General features: G+C 46.5%; 5 protein-coding genes across 5 annotated transcripts; 2 read left to right on the top strand and 3 right to left on the bottom strand.

Moving 5' to 3' along the window:
- Positions 1 to 547: 547 nt before the first annotated feature.
- On the bottom strand, positions 548 to 1,721 carry Pt-KIF-1 (kinesin like protein; the record flags this gene model as incomplete). The annotated part of the gene is made up of 3 exons (XM_002180433.1): positions 548 to 648; positions 743 to 1,392; positions 1,453 to 1,721. Coding segments are annotated over 3 exons (1,020 nt in total), but the record flags the coding sequence as incomplete, so codon positions are not given.
- Positions 1,722 to 4,840: 3,119 nt separating this feature from the next.
- PHATRDRAFT_36120 (predicted protein) lies at positions 4,841 to 6,923 on the top strand (the record flags this gene model as incomplete). Its single annotated transcript, XM_002180636.1, has 3 exons — positions 4,841 to 5,046; positions 5,218 to 6,015; positions 6,047 to 6,923. The coding sequence occupies 3 exons, from the start codon at positions 4,841 to 4,843 to the stop codon at positions 6,921 to 6,923; spliced, it is 1,881 nt and encodes a 626-aa protein (XP_002180672.1).
- A 5,055-nt stretch (positions 6,924 to 11,978) lies between these two features.
- PHATRDRAFT_46206 (predicted protein) lies at positions 11,979 to 12,833 on the top strand. Its single transcript, XM_002180635.1, has one exon. It carries the CDS (start codon positions 12,113 to 12,115, stop codon positions 12,752 to 12,754), a length of 642 nt encoding a protein of 213 aa, XP_002180671.1. The 5' UTR covers positions 11,979 to 12,112; the 3' UTR covers positions 12,755 to 12,833.
- Positions 12,834 to 13,324: 491 nt separating this feature from the next.
- Positions 13,325 to 15,967, bottom strand: PHATRDRAFT_36118 (predicted protein; the record flags this gene model as incomplete). Its single annotated transcript, XM_002180432.1, has 1 exon — positions 13,325 to 15,967. The coding sequence occupies one exon, from the start codon at positions 15,965 to 15,967 to the stop codon at positions 13,325 to 13,327; it is 2,643 nt and encodes an 880-aa protein (XP_002180468.1).
- Positions 15,968 to 17,241: 1,274 nt separating this feature from the next.
- PHATRDRAFT_46205 (predicted protein) lies at positions 17,242 to 18,024 on the bottom strand. The gene has a single exon (XM_002180431.1). The coding sequence runs from the start codon at positions 17,922 to 17,924 to the stop codon at positions 17,316 to 17,318; it is 609 nt and encodes a 202-aa protein (XP_002180467.1). The 5' UTR covers positions 17,925 to 18,024; the 3' UTR covers positions 17,242 to 17,315.
- Between the last annotated feature and the right edge of the window lie 815 nt (positions 18,025 to 18,839).

The raw sequence follows: 18,839 nt of genomic DNA, 5'->3' as shown, positions 1-18,839 counted from the left end.
TGTAAATCTTCATCCGCAAGATGCTCTCCATCAGTGCCAGCAATTGATAATTCGTATGAAAGACAAGATGATATAAACGACGAGTCGTCATCAAAGCCCCATCGAGAGCAATTCTGATTGAAAACCGTTTTGATTAGAGACATCTCCGAGGGCAGGATAACCGACGCACATAACTTTGGCATGAACTTACCGTATTCGAGCGATTTTTCAGCTTAGCGTAATGCTCACGCCATCGATCCGCTGTCACTGCCACTGTTCGAGAATGCTCTCGTGCTGCCTTTGCTGCTGTCTCTGCTTCTTTCAGTTTAGCTTGCAGTCCGGAAAACTCGGCATCCATGTAACTTTTGTTGTTCGGACTCGCGATCTCCGATTCATCCGTGCCATACTCATCGGTTTTATCGTCAACCAACCTACTTTGCTCAAGTTGTTTTTGCAATAGAGCAACGTGTGCTTTGAGCCGCTTGTTTTCGGCTCGCACATCTGTTGCAAATGCAGCCAATTTTTGCGAAGCTGATACATGTAGGACATTCTGTTGCAACGAGTTGGTAATCGAACGAGATCGCTCCGCATAGCGCAGCGTATTGATCGACTCCTCGACGTGCATGTCCGCCGGGGAAACGCACGCAATCAATACCGTACAACAATTTCCTTGCGAATCAAACAAGAGGATGTTATAAGTAAGACATGATCATCGGTATGGACCACTCACTTTGAGGGCAAGCCGCAGAGCCACGCAACTTACCTCCTAATGAATCTCGCAACAGCCTAGTCAATTTACTGTCTCGGTAGGGTACGTGTCCCTTGGTCTCCTGACTCAATGCCGAAACGACCTTACCGAGCACGAACAAATCTTTATTGATATTGATGGACTCCTGTTGCTGCAGTCCCACCACTCCGGTCTCTTTGATCCGTTCCGATCCAGCCAGATCCACTAATGTCAGTTTCGCTCGAGTCGTATTGGTAGAATGGGCTCCTGACCTAGAGGCTGAGGTGGTTTTGGTTGTGACCGTCAAGGTGCAAATGGCGTGCGATCGGCTGGACCGCTCGTTGAGTCGAGTGCTACCCGTTGTGCGATTGCGATGCGCCTGTTCCATGTAAGTATGCACATCCGCCATGGAATCGACAGCAACTCGGGTCAAACCTTGGACGACGATACCTTCGGCGGTATTGCTTCCGTGATCGCGAAGTTTGAGTGTTGACGAAGACGGTGAAAGGATAGTCGTTTCCCCCTGCATTGTTTCCGAGAGTAAGTCCCGCAATTCATCGTTGTAGATTTCTAGGTACGTCAAATCCATGGAAACGATCTTGCCTTGCGCGCACTGCAACTGACGAGTCCGGAATAAATCGTGGACGGCTCGAGGAATAACACCATCTCCGTCGTTCAAGCGTGGGCTGTGACTGCTAGGACTGTCGTCGACTGACCGTGAGTTCGAATCCGAAATACCGGCTGACGCCCCCATCATGGTGTAAGTCTTACCCGATCCCGTTTGTCCGTACGCCAGAATAGTGGTATGATATCCCGCAAAGGCGTTCCTAGAAACGGAGTCGCCAACGGTTGCCCGGTAAACGTCGGATTGGGTTGCGTCGGGGGGTAGAACGGCATCGAAATCAAAGTTACGGGAAGAGGGACTCGAAAACGACGTAGTTGTGGTTTCTGCCACTAGCCGAGTTATAGGTACGGATGGTCTACTGGAATTTGGTTTGGCTTTGGGAGTAGAGGGGCTATTGGTTTTGTTGTCGGTGGTACAGGTGGACAAAAAGGACTTGGGTTGGGGCAACCGTGAATTGTGAATCCGCGTGTTGCACACCAATGGTGTAGAGTCCAAAAGCGGATCGTGGTCGCATGATGATTTGCTTTCTGTTGCTGACGGAGTCAACAGAAGTGGAGGCGGATCATCCGTCTCAGGCCAAACAGGGTGAAGCTTCACTCTACTTCCTTTATCCTCTTCTTGCCGATTCATAGGCCGGATTCGCGCCACCACACGAATATGGTTGTTGGACAAGGACGAAGCCATTGTCGTCTGCATATCCTTTGACATGGTCAGTTTCGATAACAGTTAACAGCAAAGAAAATTGGTAGCAATCTCTTGGAAGAAATATCGGGATCGAGAGTGGGAAAAGTAGTGGGAGTGGTAGGGGATTCAAGTTCTATTGCGTGAGGAGGTTTGTCGACCGGACTGTTGGTCTCTCTCTGTTGATTATCGGAGTCCGTTGTCGGATCTCTCGCCCGAGTTCCAGAACGGCGCTCCACTTTCCATCTAGCGTCATATAAAAAATGGAATTTGTATACTATATAACCGACATCTGCTATTAAATCTGCTATTAAATTTGCTAAAGGACCAGTCGAAATGCTCGTTCGTCCCCAGTAGATTATCGAGGAAATTCGCTAATTTAAATGGGTGGTCGGTCAGACCATGTCAAAGCCACAAACTGTAAATGTATGCTTACACTTAGCTACTGGGACGAGAAAATTCGCTTTCTTTAACGGGTAATGGAATAAAGTGGAAAACTTCTATTAGGAGACAGAACGTGTTCAGTCTAATTAGCTTCATTTTGCTCCAGTATATGGTTGAGTACTCAAACGATTTAATTCAAACGCCAACAATTTGTCACGGATGCCGACGTTTCCCGCCAAGATATTTATCGCAGGACGTCGGATGAGAGATCTCACATCGGGGCAACCCGGCTCACACTACAAAGGAAACAAGTTTGTTTTGGTAGCCAACCTCTCCAACGGGGCCGGCTTGTTCACCAAGACAATGCGTACTAATTGATTGAACCGTCAGCTGTAGTGAAAATTGACAGATGGCGCTTAGGGACTTCTACGTTCCAGCTCATTGTAGTCATTTGGGCTGGAAGCGCATATTTCCCTGTCAGGGCCGTGTGTATGTCGGCAGATTTTTCCTTTTCGTGGAGGGAAATGACAACAAGAGAACTCTGAAAGAGAGCAAACAATAGGTCAAACCTGCCGTACGGAGCTGATTGGATTATTTTCGAGCTTAGCAGCATTTTGCGGAGCTAACCGTTTGGAAACTGGAGCCATTGCCCTTTCCTGTCACGGTATAGTACCATGCGACACGTCTCCTAGTGATGTCTGTCGTCTAGATGTCAACATGGTGAACAGCAGTTGGAGTGTTCATAAGGGAGAATTGAGTCGTATGGAAGTTAACTTGGTCTTATTGCATGAAATCCCTAGATACAATGATGTATTGTGCGTTGGAGAGAACGCGACTGAACATGTCGTGTTCTGACAGTGGCAACGGAGTGGGACTGACAATACTTATTGCCTGACTAACAGATGTAAATGGATGCGCTCCATTTCCCGCGGCATGCATGTTATGAAAGGTATTTCCGGTTCCACTATAAGTATATGTGAGCACGCATCATGGTATAAAGATACTATGACGGAAGAAAGATATTTGTGTATGTTTGAGTTTGTTCCTCAGGTTTTGTTGTATCTTGGCAAATTGGAGGAGCAACAAGAATTAGTTTATAGCACTAATTCTTCAATCATTGTTTTATAAGTTCTTTGATCCATACTGCTAGTTTACGCACAGGTCCTTGTATCTGCTGCCTAACCCAAGGGGAGCGTCGCCAACGAGTAGAGTTTTACAGTCCCTAAGTCCCTTAGGTGTATTGCCGGTTGTTCGTAATAACGCCATCTCTTGTTTACCAGGCTCTGTTCCTAACAACGCTTCTGTCCATACGGTGTACATTGGTGTATATTGTAACAGATTAACAGTCTTGGTTTCTCGTCAAACCACTGCTGCTTGTCGCGCAGAATTTGGTAAACCACCTTGCGTCCGTCTCAAGAAAGCGTCGAGCTTGGTACCAGCCGTACCTTGTCCGATAACACTGCCTACATTGTTTGTGTTGCATAAAGTATCAGAGGTATTTAAGGAGACATTTATCGGCTTGTGTTCCGCATCTTTGGAAGCTGCTACCACCATCCTCCTGACCACTGGTATTGAAAACCCATTAGTACTTCAGGGTTTGTCAGTAATTCGTCTCGGCCTCCCTACTTCCTCGGAATAACCGGCACTGGAAATCGTCTAGGTTTTCTTCTGGATTTGCCAGTGGAGTGTTTCGTGACTACGGGTTCTCTTATCAAGTGAGGTTTTAGATACCAATAGGCTTGGAAGACCAATCCTGATTCCGGTTCGGACGGGTATACTCACCGGTTTATAAGAGTACGGGGGGGACTAATCAACCCTTCGATAGTTACTGGCACGGAGCGATATCACGCACAGCAGTAACACTGCCACCGAGGTGGTAGAAGGGAGTGAACCAATGCTGGCAACGTCCACTGGTGTAGGGTCAAATAAAGAAGTCCGCTTAGTTATAGCGAAGGACCTGAAATATAGTGGAAGATCTAACCCCGGAACGCTACCGATCCGGCAACCCAGCCCAACTCAAGATCTGACCCGGCTATCCAGCCCAACCCAAGACCTAGTTGGTTACCCATTTCAATATGGTTACCGCTACGCGAACAACATCCGATGCAAGCGCTTTCGCTCATCTACTCAACACGGTGCTTGCCCTACCGGAGACTTCTCCCATTTGTTTGTGTCTCATACAAAACGGATATGTTGATCTATCAAGCTTCCTAGGTATCTATGAGAATGAACTTGAATCTCTAGAATATATTCCTTTGCCAATAGATCAAGAAGTTGTACCTCTCTCGGCAAGACTGCTCATGGCTCATTGGCAACTCTTATGGTATTTCTTACATTGGATACGTCAACTCTCGCATGAAAAAGGCGGTACCCTATCAAACTACGAACTCATTTCCCTTGCAAAGGATGATTTCAGTTTATATAGGAGATCTTCCTCCGTCCACATGCCGGAACCTCCGTCTGCACCTACCCAAAGATCAACCAGTACAACGACTACAACTACAAATTCTAGTCGCTCTGCTATTGCCGATTTCAAACGAGGAGTAAAACGAGACAAGACGCACTATCCAGTTCTTAAAGATGACCGTTATTGGGACAACTTCTACCGTACTTTTGTCGTTACCGCAGTATCGCACAATGTAGTGATAAAGTATAGCCACGCAATACTGCAATTTGCCACTAAGGTGAGCTATTGTCATAGCTAATGTCAATTGTGAGCGACCGTATATTCCTCGTGAGATGTGGGATAAACTGTCCGACGATGCAAAGGAGATTCTCCGTGGTATGTCTTCTTCTAAGAAGGAAACGCCTCGGCCAACAGCAAGTCATCATCTGCTTTTCATGCCAACTCCCACTCTTTAACCGATACGGGACACCCCTCATCAACGGACGAATTGTTGCACGAAAACGGCAACGGTAAATTCCATGAGTGCGGGAACGACACGGAACTGCTTGCACACCTTACTGATTGCTCAAGTAATATGGCAAATGGAGACATTTGCAAGGTCCTTGCTTCAGCTTCCTCCTATAAGCAAAATTCAAAGAACTCCCTGCTGTCAAATATGCTCGAGTACAGTATTTCCCGACACTCCGTTGCTGGGACTACATCCTCCCTCATCAACAGAGGCGCAAACGGCGGACTTGCAGGAAGCGATGTTAAAATCCTTAACAAAAGAGGCCGTTCTGCAAGCATCACGGGTATTAATGACCATACTTTGCCTGATTTGGACATTGTCACCGCCGCCGGCCTTGTTGAATCCCAAAATGGACCCATCATTGTCATACTTCACCAGTACGCACACCATGGAAAAGGTAAAACAATTCATTCTAGTGCGCAACTTGAGTATTACAAGAATATTGTTGAGGACCATTCCCGTGTTTTAGGAGGTAAACAATGTATCATAACTCGAGATGATTATGTTATTCCTCTACATGTTTGTCAAGGACTAGCTTATATGGACATGCGACCTCCTTCCGATACGGAATTTGACACGTTACCCCACGTTGTACTTACTTCCGATGTCGACTGGGACACGTCCATTATTGACAACGAAATTGACCTTGTCACAGATTGGGATGATGCCGTCCAGGACCTTCCCAGCGACGTACGTGGAACCCTGTTTCAATTCAACTGGTGAAAACCGACACAGGCACGTTGCGAACTTTGACATTTTTTCGTCACCTGACTTTGTTGATCGGTCCACGGCTATCAATAATATACTCTTGTCAAATCAACATGACATGACCCCCAATCCACACAATTACGAAGCCTTGCGTCCTTGTCTTGGCTGGATCTCCGCCGACACAGTCCAGAAAACCATTATGGCCACTACGCAATTCGCTCGTGAAGTCTATAATGCACCCATGCGTAAACATTTCAAGTCTCGTTTTCCGGCACTTAACGTTCACTGGCGCAACGAAGCTGTAGCTACTGATACCATTTGGTCGGACACGCCTGCTGTTGATGATGGCGCTAAATTTGCGCAATTATTTGTCGGTAGACAATCGCTTGTCACCGACATTTACCCTATGAAAACAGACAAAGAGTTTGTTAATGCTCTCGAAGACAATATTCGTCATCGTGGCGCCATGGATAAACTCATCAGTGATCATGCTAAAGCCGAGATCAGCAAGAAAGTTTCTGATATTACCTGCGCTTACCACATTGATCAATGGCAAAGCGAGCCTAATCACCAGCACCAAAATTATGCCAAACGCCGAATTGCAACTGTCGAAGCAAATGCGAATAAAATTCTAAACAAAACTGGTGCACCCAATTCTACATGGTTATTGTGTGTTTCCTACATTTGTTATTTGTTTAATCATTTGGCACATGAGTCTTTGCACAATTGCACTCCTCTTGAAATTCTTAATGGTAGTACTCCTGATATTCGCGTACTCCTTCAATTCCATTTCTGGGAACCAAACTACTACCAACTTGAAGACCCTACTTTTCCTTCCGATGGAACTGAAAAGAAAGGCCATTTTGTTGGAATTGCAGATTCCGTTGGTGATGCCCTTACCTAAAAGATGCTCACCAATGACTCCCACAAGATCATTTTCCAATCTAGTGTTCGCTCTGCGTTGAAACCTTGTGAAACCAATTTGCGTCTTGAGCCACATGAAGGGGAGAGTCCTCCTAAGCCCATCAACTTCATTAAGTCGCGTAGAACTGAGGACGGAAATTCTTATGCCCTCCACACGCTACCTGGTTTCACCCCGGACAATCTCATCGGACGCACGTTTTTAACCGACACTCAGGACAATGGGGAGCGTTTTCGTGCACGTATTGCCAGGAAATTCTTGATGCTGACAAACCACATGACATCCAATTTCTCGTTGAAATCAATGACGGTGAACACGACGAAATCATCGCCTACAACGAAATTCTAGATAAAGTCGAGACCGACCTAGAAAAGGAATTGACTGATACTGATCGGCAATGGAAGTTTAAAGACATTGTGGCACACCAAGGACCCCTTCAAACCACAGACATAAACTATAAAGGTTCTAAGTTTAATGTTTTGGTAAACTGGGAAACTGGAGAGTCTAGCTATGAATGTCTAGACGTTATACGTGCCGACGATCCTATTACTTGCGCTGCCTATGCTAAACGTCAAGGCTTGCTGGATACCCCGGGTTGGAAACAGTTCAAACGACTTGTCAACCGCCAGAAGAAGTTCCAACGCCTTGTAAACCAAAGCCGTATACATTCTATCCGTCGTGTACCTACCTACAAATTTGGGTACCAGATCCCTCGCGACCATCTTGACGCTGTTGATATCGATAAACGTAATGGCAACACCAAATGGCAGGATGCTGAGAGTATCGAGCGTACGCAGCTTCATGAATACAATACCTTTGTTGACAAAGGTAAAGCTATTCTAAATGGTAAACATGTTTCGAACGCACCACAAGGGTACATGAAGATCAGAATTCACACGGTCTACGATGTTAAACATGATGGTAGGCACAAGGCTCGCATGGTTGCTGGAGGTCACCTTACCCCCATGCCCCCTGAGAGCGTCTACTCTGGAGTTGTGTCACTTTGAAGCCTCCGCATTGTTGTCCTGGCCGAGCTAAATAACTTGAGGCTATGGGGAGCCGACATTGGAAATGCCTACCTCGAAGCCAAAACCCAAGAGAAAGTCTTTGTTGTTGCCGGACCTGAGTTTGGAGACCTCACCGGTAACATCCTTGCCATCAAGAAGGCCCTTTACGGTCTGCATAGTAGTGGACTTCGTTGGCATGAGAGGTTCGCCGACACACTTCGCGACATGGGTTTTACACCCAGCAAGGCCGACTCCGATGTTTGGATGCGCCCCAGTCAAGGCGTCTACAAGTATATTGCCGTCTACGTCGACGACATTGCCGTTGCAGCCCATGACCCCGATAGTATTGTTGAACAACTCAAAAGTGTTCACAAGTACAAGCTCAAAGGTATTGGACCACTGGAGTACCACCTAGGTTGTACGTTTGAGCGAGACAAAGACGGAACCTTGTCTTACCACCCCCGGAAGTATATCGCGCGTATGATGGAACAGTACAAACGTATGTACGGTGAGTCTCCCAGGCAGTATGTTTCACCGTTGGATAAAGGTGACCAAATCCTGAGTTGGATTCCACCCCCGAACTAAACGAAGATGGTATCAAGCAGTACCAGTTGTTGATCAGGAGTTTACAATGGCTTATCACCCTAGAGAGATTTGATATTGCTACGGCTGTGATGACCATGGCTCGATTCCGTGTTGCGCCTCGAGAAGGCCACCTTGACTGCCTCAAGCATATGTACGGATACCTTTGTAAGATGAAGGCAGGAGCAATCCGTGTGCGCACCGATCAGCCCAACTATGTTGAGCTACCGGACCGAAGCAACGAATGGGCTCGTTCCATTTACGGAAATGCAGAAGAACTTGTTCCCCACAATGCCCCTCCGGCTTTGGGAAAGGCTGTTGTCTTAACCACCTACATTGACGCAAACCTATATCATGACATGATTACAGGTCGTTCAGTCACCGGTATCCTCCACCTCATAAACCAAACCCCGTTTGAATGGTTTTCGAAACGACAGGCTACCATCAAGACTGCTACCTATGGATCAGAATTTGTTGCTGCACGTATCGCAGTTGAGCAAATCATCGATGTGCGCACTACAATGAGGTACCTAGGAGTCACAGTTTAGGGCAAGACTATTATGTTTGGAGATAACCAATCGGTTATCACAAGTTCTACGGAGTCCCAATCACCAATCAACAAACGGCACAATGCTTTGTCCTACCATCACGTCCGCAAGGCAATTGCTGCTGGCATTGTAGATTTTCAAAAGATTTTGGGAGCCAACAATCCTGCTGATGTACTCAGCAAGCATTGGGGTTTCCAGCAGGCATGGCCTCTTCTTAAGCCTATACTGTTCTGGCATGGTGATACATCCGATTGTGATACCAAGGCCTTGAAGGATACAACACAGACCAATGGGGAGTGTTACGGTATAGTACCATGCGACACGTCTCCTAGTGATGTCTGTTGTCTAGATGTCAACATGGTGAACAGCAGTTGGAGTGTTCATAAGGGAGAATTGAGTCGTATGGAAGTTAACTTGGTCTTATTGCATGAAATCCCTAGATACAATGATGTATTGTGCATTGGAGAGAACGCGACTGAACATGTCGTGTTCTGACAGTGGCAACGGAGTGGGACTGACAATACTTATTGCCTGACTAACAGATGTAAATGGATGCGCTCCATTTCCCGCGGCATGCATGTTATGAAAGGTATTTCCGGTTCCACTATAAGTATATGTGAGCACGCATCATGGTATAAAGATACTATGACGGAAGAAAGATATTTGTGTATGTTTGAGTTTGTTCCTCAGGTTTTGTTGTATCTTGGCAAATTGGAGGAGCAACAAGAATTAGTTTATAGCACTAATTCTTCAATCATTGTTTTATAAGTTCTTTGATCCGTACTGCTAGTTTACGCACAGGTCCTTGTATCTGCTGCCTAACCCAAGGGGAGCGTCGCCAACGAGTAGAGTTTTACAGTCCCTAAGTCCCTTAGGTGTGTTGCCGGTCGTTTGTAATATCGCCCTCTCTTGTTTACCAGGCTCTGTTCCTAACAGCGCTTCTGTCCATACGGTGTACATTGGTGTGTATTGTAACATTTCCACAGTTGTTCACAGGCGTAGATGAGAAACTGCTATTGGGTAAATGACCAGCAACGGTTGGCTTCTCAGTCATATTCATGGTGTTTAGTTGAAGTTGTTTGAATACTTGACAACATACTGGAGCCAAATGAAGCTGCTTACCGTTAGACTGAACACGTTCTGTCCCTAAATTGCTACCAAACCAGGAAGATGTCCACTAAGACAACACCCTTACGCCACTGCTTGACTGTGGGAGACCCTTGTGTTGCTATGTGTAAATCCTCTCATTGGCAGTATTATGTGATAGGAAACGCTTTCGTGAATACCAGCCCATATACAAATCTCCAAATTATGCAGAATACTCGTAATTTTGATGTGTCAGTGACCGGATAGGTAAGTTCTTTTTAGGTTTAAAAGCTGGGCTACTGGATTTGACATGGTCTGTGACCACCCATTTACGGCTAGCAAATATCTCCAGACTATCCGTATCAACTAGCTAACCTAGATGTAGCAATTGCTTTTATTGCCTTGTTTGTAAACTTGCTTCACATGATGTTTCTTACTGTTAACTACATTGAGATGCCAATCTTTCGTATGCCAGTCATTTGATTGTACCATCCCTCACGTTTGTTATACATTCAGTTATAGAACCTTTCACTGGGCTGCTTGATATCCACTTGGGTGAGTTTTGATTCAGTTTTGTCAGTGACTGTGATCGCGACAGTCTACCCCATTAGTCATTGGCATAGTGTTACGGTACACTACCTTGCGGCATGTCCCTCGGACAGCTCCCACTTGGTAAGGAAAGTGTAAGTGTGAGCCAATCCGATGGACGCAGCGTTTACGTGTCCCATATGGAGTTTGTGTCGGCCTTATTGCGCAAATCTATCGTATTTGAGTTACCCTGTTGTGGTTTACCTCCTTGCGACATGTCTTGTGGAAATTATTCACTAAACACGGATGTCGCAAGTGTGAATCAAAACTATACACATGGAGTTAAGGAGGCACGCACAGAAGTGATACCAAAGTCTTGTTCCGTGGCCACGTGGACTCACAATAATCAAAGCGTTTGTACGATTGCTATGTTTCTGGAGCCGCATGTGCTTAGTCTCCACTTGTCGGTTTACACGACCAAGATGGACTGGGATATAATTGGAACATCGAAAATACAATTGAAGCAATAAAGGGGCTATCACAAGACACATGGTGGGACTGAAGAAGAACAGCTACTCACCATAGGTGTTGTGCATGGGACTCATAGTTCTGGAGGTATATATACATGTGGGAGAAAGATTGCCTATTGAGATTATGGAAGTTGTGGAAGATAAATGATGAGCTGGCACTTTGTGGGATTGTTCACTGGACTGAACAACAGATTGACTAGTTTGTAGCATGTAATCTTCCACTCATTGTTTTAGAAATTCTTTGATCCAAATATTGCATTATAGCATAGGTCCTTGCATCCGCTGTCTAACCCGTGGGGAGCGTCGTCAGCGAGTGAGTTTTACAGTCCCTAAGCTTGCTTAGGTGTATCGCAGGTCGTTCGTCATAACGCCCACCTTTGTTTACCACACACTGTCATAACAGCGATCCGTCCTCGGTTGTGCTTTGGTAGTACTCCGTAACACATAGCTTGATCTTTGCCCTTGTGTCATGAAGATTATAGCCCTAGTTGTATGTTCTCACACGGGCTCGTCTATGGTCGTACCACTCACCTTAACATATACCTGGATCAGACCGACAGAAACGTCACAAAAGCTACCCGGATTTTCGATCACATACGGGTTCAAGGAGGGTCCGTCTCGTCAGGGATCGGATAAGCGGAGGATAGTACGATTACCGCCCGTAATGAACGAGACCGAAGACCGGAAGTCGAACCGACGTCCCGAAGTGTCGCGCCTCACAGTCAAAGGCCCTGACACAGAAGACAGAAATCTCCACGACAGCGTGGCCTTAAAGCCATACCGCTTTTTTTGCTCTCCCTTCTCCACGAATCAACAATAAAAAATCACATTTACGTTAGATTTCCCTGATCAAGTTTGTGATTTCACACTGTCAAACACTGTCATCCAAAATGCTTCGACAAGTCATCTTTGGTTCCTTCCTCGCATTGTTCGCGTCTTCGATAGCGGCCTTTTCGTTGGATCGACGAGCCTTCGTCCGAGACGTGGCGCTTACGACGGCTGCGGTAGCCACCGGTGTCACTGTCTCGGCGCCCCTTCCCGCGTTTGCCGTACCGGTAACGGGGGCTAAGGCTCCCTTCTTTGAGCTCCCCAATAGTCGAGGCAGCGGCAGCACGTCGCTCAAGAATCTTATCAACTCTGGCAAGTGGACCGTGTTGTACTTTTACCCCGGAGCCTTTTCGAAGGGCTGTACTTTGGAAGCACGCGGTTTCCAAAGGGACATTGAGCGATACCGAGCACTCAACGCCCAGATCGTGGGTGTCTCGGTCGATCCGGTGGAAAAGAACGCGCAGTTCTGCTCCGCCGAGGGACTAGACTTTTACATGCTGAGTGATACCGGTGGTCGGGTTTCTAACCTGTACGGATCGGCGCTGTCGGTGCCAGGCTTTGGTATGTTCAGCAACCGCCAAACCTACATCATTGATCCGGAGGGTAACTTGCGTTGGGTCTTCACCGACGTAGAATCGCGTATCGCGAGACATTCGGTGGAAGTCTTGGAGAAACTCAACGAATTGGAAACAGTTAAGGCGTAGAGACAAACAACATCTCCTTACAAATACAACATACAAAAAGCACGCTCCTACAATATTAGAGTTAATCCGTAGAAGCTTACCACAAAGACATGTGTCTTCCTCGTCCAAGAGTCAATCGCCTGACCGGGTAGAACAGTGCTGGCAGGTCAATTCAGATCAACTGGGCTGTATCAGGATCCGTCCTGATTTAGTCAGTCCACAACAGGCTTACCCCAATACATATTGACGTGGTTGACTTTGAATCTCTTCAATGTGCACTCCATCGGTTACTTCCAAATGGAACGACCGTTGTTGATTGGTTCAATCGCAACGCGATGCCGCTTCGCCACTGCTTCTATGTGAAATTAAAGATGAACCAACGTCTGCAACGAATATCAAAAAGCGATTCGAAAAAAACGACGTTGAGTGTATTACGTCTGTAGTCTATGATTCCAACATTTCCTTACAAATGCAAAATACAATGAGTACGTTCCTAAAATCTTAGAAGGGACGCTTACCACTAAGATATGTGTCTTCATCGTCAAGGAAGTCAATCGTCTGACAGGGTACAACAGTAATGGCTAAGGCGTATTACGTCCGTATTCCTAGATTCCAAAATGGAGCAATGCCATACGAATGCTTGTAGAGATGAGGCATTTTGAACCGATCTAAATCGGGATTGCGAAGCTTGTTTGGAATCCAACTACTGACCTCTCGAGACTGATGGCCTGTCTTGAGGTTTGGACAATGTTGAGACGATGCAAACAGTAGCGGCCACCAACGCGTGATATCGTCGTCGTGGATGTCTCCCGAACACTTCTCTCGTCGTCGCAAGTATGGGTTCGCGAACGACATAGCCCGACATAGAAGGCTTTCCTTCGAAGCGTTGCTCTGGTACTGGTTCCAATAGTCTAACCCAATCGTTTCGCTCATACGTGCCATCGTCACCCATCCCTGCAACGTAAATGATAGAAGGAGCTCGCAATTCGTGTCATTAAGTTCATGGGATAGCGCCCCCGTCTTTACGTTAACATGACGCTGGAGCCGCGACAACGACCTGTGCATTCGCGACACCGCTAAGGACACGTTCCCAACATACAGCGCAAGCGGTGCGACCTGGATATCGTAATAGAGACCGTGGTGGTTGATTGCAGCAATTTCCGACAAACCTTGTTCACTGTACGTCAACCACTCGAGATAGTCGGCAAACCATTGACGAAGCGAGCTACACTCCGACTTTGACAGAACTCCAGACTTTTCGACAATTTTTATCGCATCCAGGAAGAAATACAGGTCTTTCATTTCCATCAAACCAGATGCAGAAGCAAACAACTCGCCGTCTTTGTTCCTTTCAACTCGGGAATACTTGAGATGGGGTTTCATACGCGTTACGTCAGAAATGAACCAGTGGCGTAGATTATCTGCAGCCTTGTGGATGTACTTCTCATTCTCCGTCAAGGAGTATGCCAAAGCAAGAATAGACGTGTTGGATGCCATTGCAGCCATACCAGAGCCATCGTATTTTTCCTTGCCAGCGTTTGACAAATTTGTGTCAAATTGCCCATCCCGCCTCATGATCGGCCTCAACCAGTTATCATACTCAGAGGCATTGAGATTCGGCAAGAAATTTAATGAAGTTTCAAAATAGTCGTGACAATCTCCCGAAATACCGCAGCCAAATGGTAGCTTGTCCATCACGGACCAAGGTCCAGCCACCATTGCCTGGTCAGCCGAATGCACCAACTCTAAAATCAAAGTATTGCGCTCACCTGATATCCATCTGTTCCGCTGTGCCATCATTTGTGCCTCATCATAAAATAGTGTCGTCGATGATTGCAACCCGTGTATATCCTGAGCAGCTCGTCGATCAAGTTCGGTTACGAGGAGGGCTGTTGCACGCTTTCTTAAAAGACCGCGCAAATTCATCCTATTTTCTGTTTCGGCGGCACTTGTCCCTGAGTACAAGCGTTCCGTCCACCCGGCGACAGGAACACCCCCAGTGGAGTCCGCTGCTCGGTTCAGATCCAAAGTTCGGTTTTCCATTTTACTGTAGCGCCACGGCCGCGCATCCCATGATCCTTTCACACCGATCCGCGTCAGAAGTTCAAGCTTTTCTCTCCGACCATAGCGGAGGTTCTCGTTAAAGTCAGCCTGAGCCTCTCGATGAAAAATAATCTGTGGCTCTTCAATAGGGTTTGGCTTATAGGTATCCGACAGCAAAACTTCATTGGATTCGGTAACCCTGTCCATGGGTACTGAAAAGTACTTGGCGCTGGGGTGCATGCTCAGAGATGATTGGATCGCAGACCACGCATTTCGTGTCATGAAACAATTACCGTCCCAAGGAAGTATATATTGTGCATGTGTATGCTTGCGACCATATTCGAGCATTGCACGCCTTACGCCATTGACATTGCTCACGTAAAGCAGTTTTTCGTGTTGTATTTCTTCTTCGAGACGTAGTCTTGTGTATTCGATGTCTGATTGGCTCGAGCCTGGCGCGGCGCGATTGTGAATTCCATCATTTGAAATTCTTTCCCATGCGTATCCGATTTTGTCGTACACTCGTAAGTCAAAGGGAAGTATCGTGTAGGTTTCGTTAGCCTTTCGGAGTCGGCGCAGTACTTGTTCTTGGACCTCGAGATCAATGAGGCGATTCAAAAACCAGTGGGTTGTTGTATTCTGAAACTTTTCCTCATGCGCCAAGACAAAGTCCAGGCTCTCTAACGTCTGCTCTGGGCTATGCCTGGGTGGTAAAGCGTTTCCAACGGCACGCATAAAGATCATTGACATAGGCGTAGACGTAGGGTGAGTCAGTTGTGCTGATTTTTCTGTCCAGATTCCCGGTTTCACCGCATTTTGGGTGGAGGTGGATTGCTCTGAAAATGGCTGACTTGCAACCGTCGGAGTCTGAGTTTGATGCAACGGCATAATGGCCGTCGAGCCGAGTATTGCTCGTTCGGTGATGGGATAAGGTATTGACCGAAAGAGTGAAAATAGTACAAGCGGTGTTGAATAGAGAAGCCAAGACCGCCAAGGGAGCCGACGATTTCGTATTTCGCGGAATCTAACGCCATATCCTCTTTTAGATCTTTGCCGTGCGTGGATTGAACTGCACCAGCTCTCCTCTCCTATGTGACCACGCTTGAGTGCTTTTTTGCCGTAGCGTGGGTTCGAATCACTGCTTTCGGTAGAAGGGAATCGGGAGGCGGTCATCGACGCTCTGTTCGTCATCGCAACAATCCGAATGGAAATCTGCACTTGCGTTCAATACTCTAGAGAGGCAAAGAGAAGAATTATGAAATTTCCCAAAAGTTATGACTGATAGCAGGAAAATCGCGATGATAAGATACCACAAAAGAGTACGAAAATGAAATTTTTGAATGGACTGGGGTTCAAGCTTTTGTACAAAACTGCAGAAGTAAGCGAATAGAATCATACAATAATAGTGCAACAAGGCGTGTAACTGTAAATGTAAGAGTCGTGGAGTATCGGTACAACATAAATCGACGATATTCGTGAGCAGACCAGTCTTAAATAGACACATAATTATAAATTCACAGTCACTATTCATTCTTTTTTGTTGGCAAAATTAATTCGCGGCTGCGTGCCGAAAGCAATTCCTGTTCCGAAGGGGGTCTCACAAACGGATTCGTGAAAACCTGCTAAGCCCAGTAATATGCCGTTCGGTGGAGGAGCTGTCTGTGACTGCAAATTCAATACCGAAACCGGGTTCCAAGACAACCGAAACGATTTACAGTTAGAAAAAATGTTTGACTGTGATTTCCGTATGCTGCTGACTGTGAGTAATCTGAGGGATGAATGGTTGTTACTACAGTTATAGGTGACGTGAGCGGAGAGAATATCTGTGCATCGCATGCCTTGAGTGCACATCAGCAATTCAAGCCGTAAAAAACCACTCCCCATTGCCTCTTCGTTTCACAGTCAATTTCACCTCCTTCGAAAGAAAGCAAGTCAGCATAAATGTAAGTCGAGCTACTTTCAACCTGGCTGCTTTTTAAACAGCAAGTGTACGCGATTTGACAGCACGGTATCACACTGAGCGGTTGAGCACTTGTTTCCCTAGAGCACCAAGAAGTGCCATTACTCTCCTTTGTACAGTATAGAAAAACCAATAGTCAGAAGCACGATTTTCAGACAAAGTATCCATTGTCTTTATTGAATATGAATCCAGACAGGCGGTCTCAATTGGTAGAAACCACTGCGGTCAATACTTTGTCGACACCTTCCAAAGTCATGTCCATGTTCTTTGGGGCCTATGTATTTGAAATGGTCAGTGGGTTCACTGCTTCTTATGAAGCATTGAACACACGAACGTGCAATAGCATTGTGTGTTGGCTCACTCGGATACGATTTCTACCGCAAAACCTTGGGACGATGAAGTAACCAAATCTTACAAGTGTTATAGACAACAACGCATTCAAATTTTATGTACTAATGCGTAAGACAGAAACCCAGAATCTTGCTAGATCATTCTAAACTTTGGACAACTGTTTTTAACAAGGTATGGAATATCAACTAGTCAAATCAACTCCATGAAGTGTATACAATTTTTGGTATCCTACTTTTGTTGACTGTGAGTGCGTTCCGTGAAGAAGTCGTCGAATTCGTCATTAGACGGCGCCAAGACTGGGGCGGTGGATGATGATGCTGGTTTAGGTGTCTTGTCAAACGCGGCAAACGGATCATCTTCGCCCGTTGATTTGAGCCCCGCCGTCGGTACTGATAATGGAAGTGCCTCTTGAGTACTGTCGTCCAGGAGCAAGTCGTCCAGATCAATGGTCGGTTCACTCGTTGGTGCCGCAGCCACGGTGGTAGTGGCTGGAGATTCTATCAATAAGGCTGTATCAATGTCCGCCATGAGTTTCGTCAGCCGGTCGTTGACTTCTAGACATTGCATCAGAGTGGCTTCGTCTAAGGCTCCCTGCGCGGCGGCTTCGACCAATTCCACCATGCGAGGCGCACAGGCTTCTAGAAAGCCAATAAGCTGCAACAGCGTTTCGTCGGCACGGACGGAAGGATCCGGGCTGCCGCCTCCTGGACGCAGTAAACTGACGCAGAGATCCATCTTCTCGGAGACAGTATCCAAATCCGACCGAATTTTGTGGTCCACGGTTGAAGACGGCGCTGCAAATGCGTCTGTAGCATCCGGAAAAGAAGAAGTGGACATAGGTATGTGCGTGATTTCTCGTTTAGGCTAGGACTATGCGGGAAAGCAAAAATCTCTGTCTCAGAATGGTGACGCTTAGCAGCAAGTGGCTTCATTGTCGTTACGGTCGTGGAAATTCGACAGACGAAAGTTGCTGACAGCAAGTTCCCACGAAGGAATCGAGCACAACGTGAGACTTCTTTGCAAGTCATGTGTCGCCGAGCCCGAGGTATGGCCTAGCACGTGATTTGGACTCCGGGTTTGAAAGACGGTCTATGTAAAAATTACGCCAACGAGGATGATATTCAATATTAAACATTCATACATAGATTATTATATAAATCGACTTAGCGAGACAAAGATAAGATAGCTAGCATAATCCGTTGTTCGGGGCAACAGACGTTAGTCACAACGCTCACTTTTTCCCGGTAAAACTTGCGTTGTTGCTTACTGTTAATCATTCTGAACAATCCTTTTCGAGACCGTCTACACAAATTGTATACGTACCGATCCTTCAGGTATAGACGTTCTACAGTACTCACAGGCAATAACGACGCTCGAGTCCTTTAGTGGAGTGAATACACTGGCATTCCGCTACCTATCGGAATCGCATTTCGACGAGACGGCGGTGGTATTTTCTCTGCTCGGGAGGCGCCAAGAGAGCCGCGCCGTAGGTAAACTGTCTGCGACTTTAAAAATTACCATCTGGAAGACTCCCGCGGATTAAGTATGCTTGGGCGTTGGAGCTTTTCTCATGTGGCTGTAACGGCGGCTAGCATCCGCGGAACGTCGCCTGATGCAGCAGACTCAATGTCGCTCCCATCAATGAACGATTCCTTCACAGTTCTGGACACTGATCCTGTGTACTTTTCGGACGGTGAGCTGGAAGCCATGTGCATGCAAGCGAATGAGGAACAGAGCACTATGTTACAGAAT

This window comes from Phaeodactylum tricornutum, chromosome 9 (assembly GCF_000150955.2).
Source record: "Phaeodactylum tricornutum CCAP 1055/1 chromosome 9, whole genome shotgun sequence".
NCBI lineage: Eukaryota > Bacillariophyta > Bacillariophyceae > Surirellales > Neidiaceae > Phaeodactylum > Phaeodactylum tricornutum.
The sequence above is the reverse complement of the archived record's forward strand: the minus strand, read 5'-3'. Positions and strand labels throughout refer to the sequence as shown.

Excerpts from the sequence above, each read along its gene's own strand:
- PHATRDRAFT_46206 (XM_002180635.1), top strand. The coding sequence starts at position 12,113 with ATGCTTCGACAAGTCATCTTTGGTTCCTTCCTCGCATTGTTCGCGTCT.
- PHATRDRAFT_46205 (XM_002180431.1), bottom strand. The coding sequence starts at position 17,924 with ATGTCCACTTCTTCTTTTCCGGATGCTACAGACGCATTTGCAGCGCCG.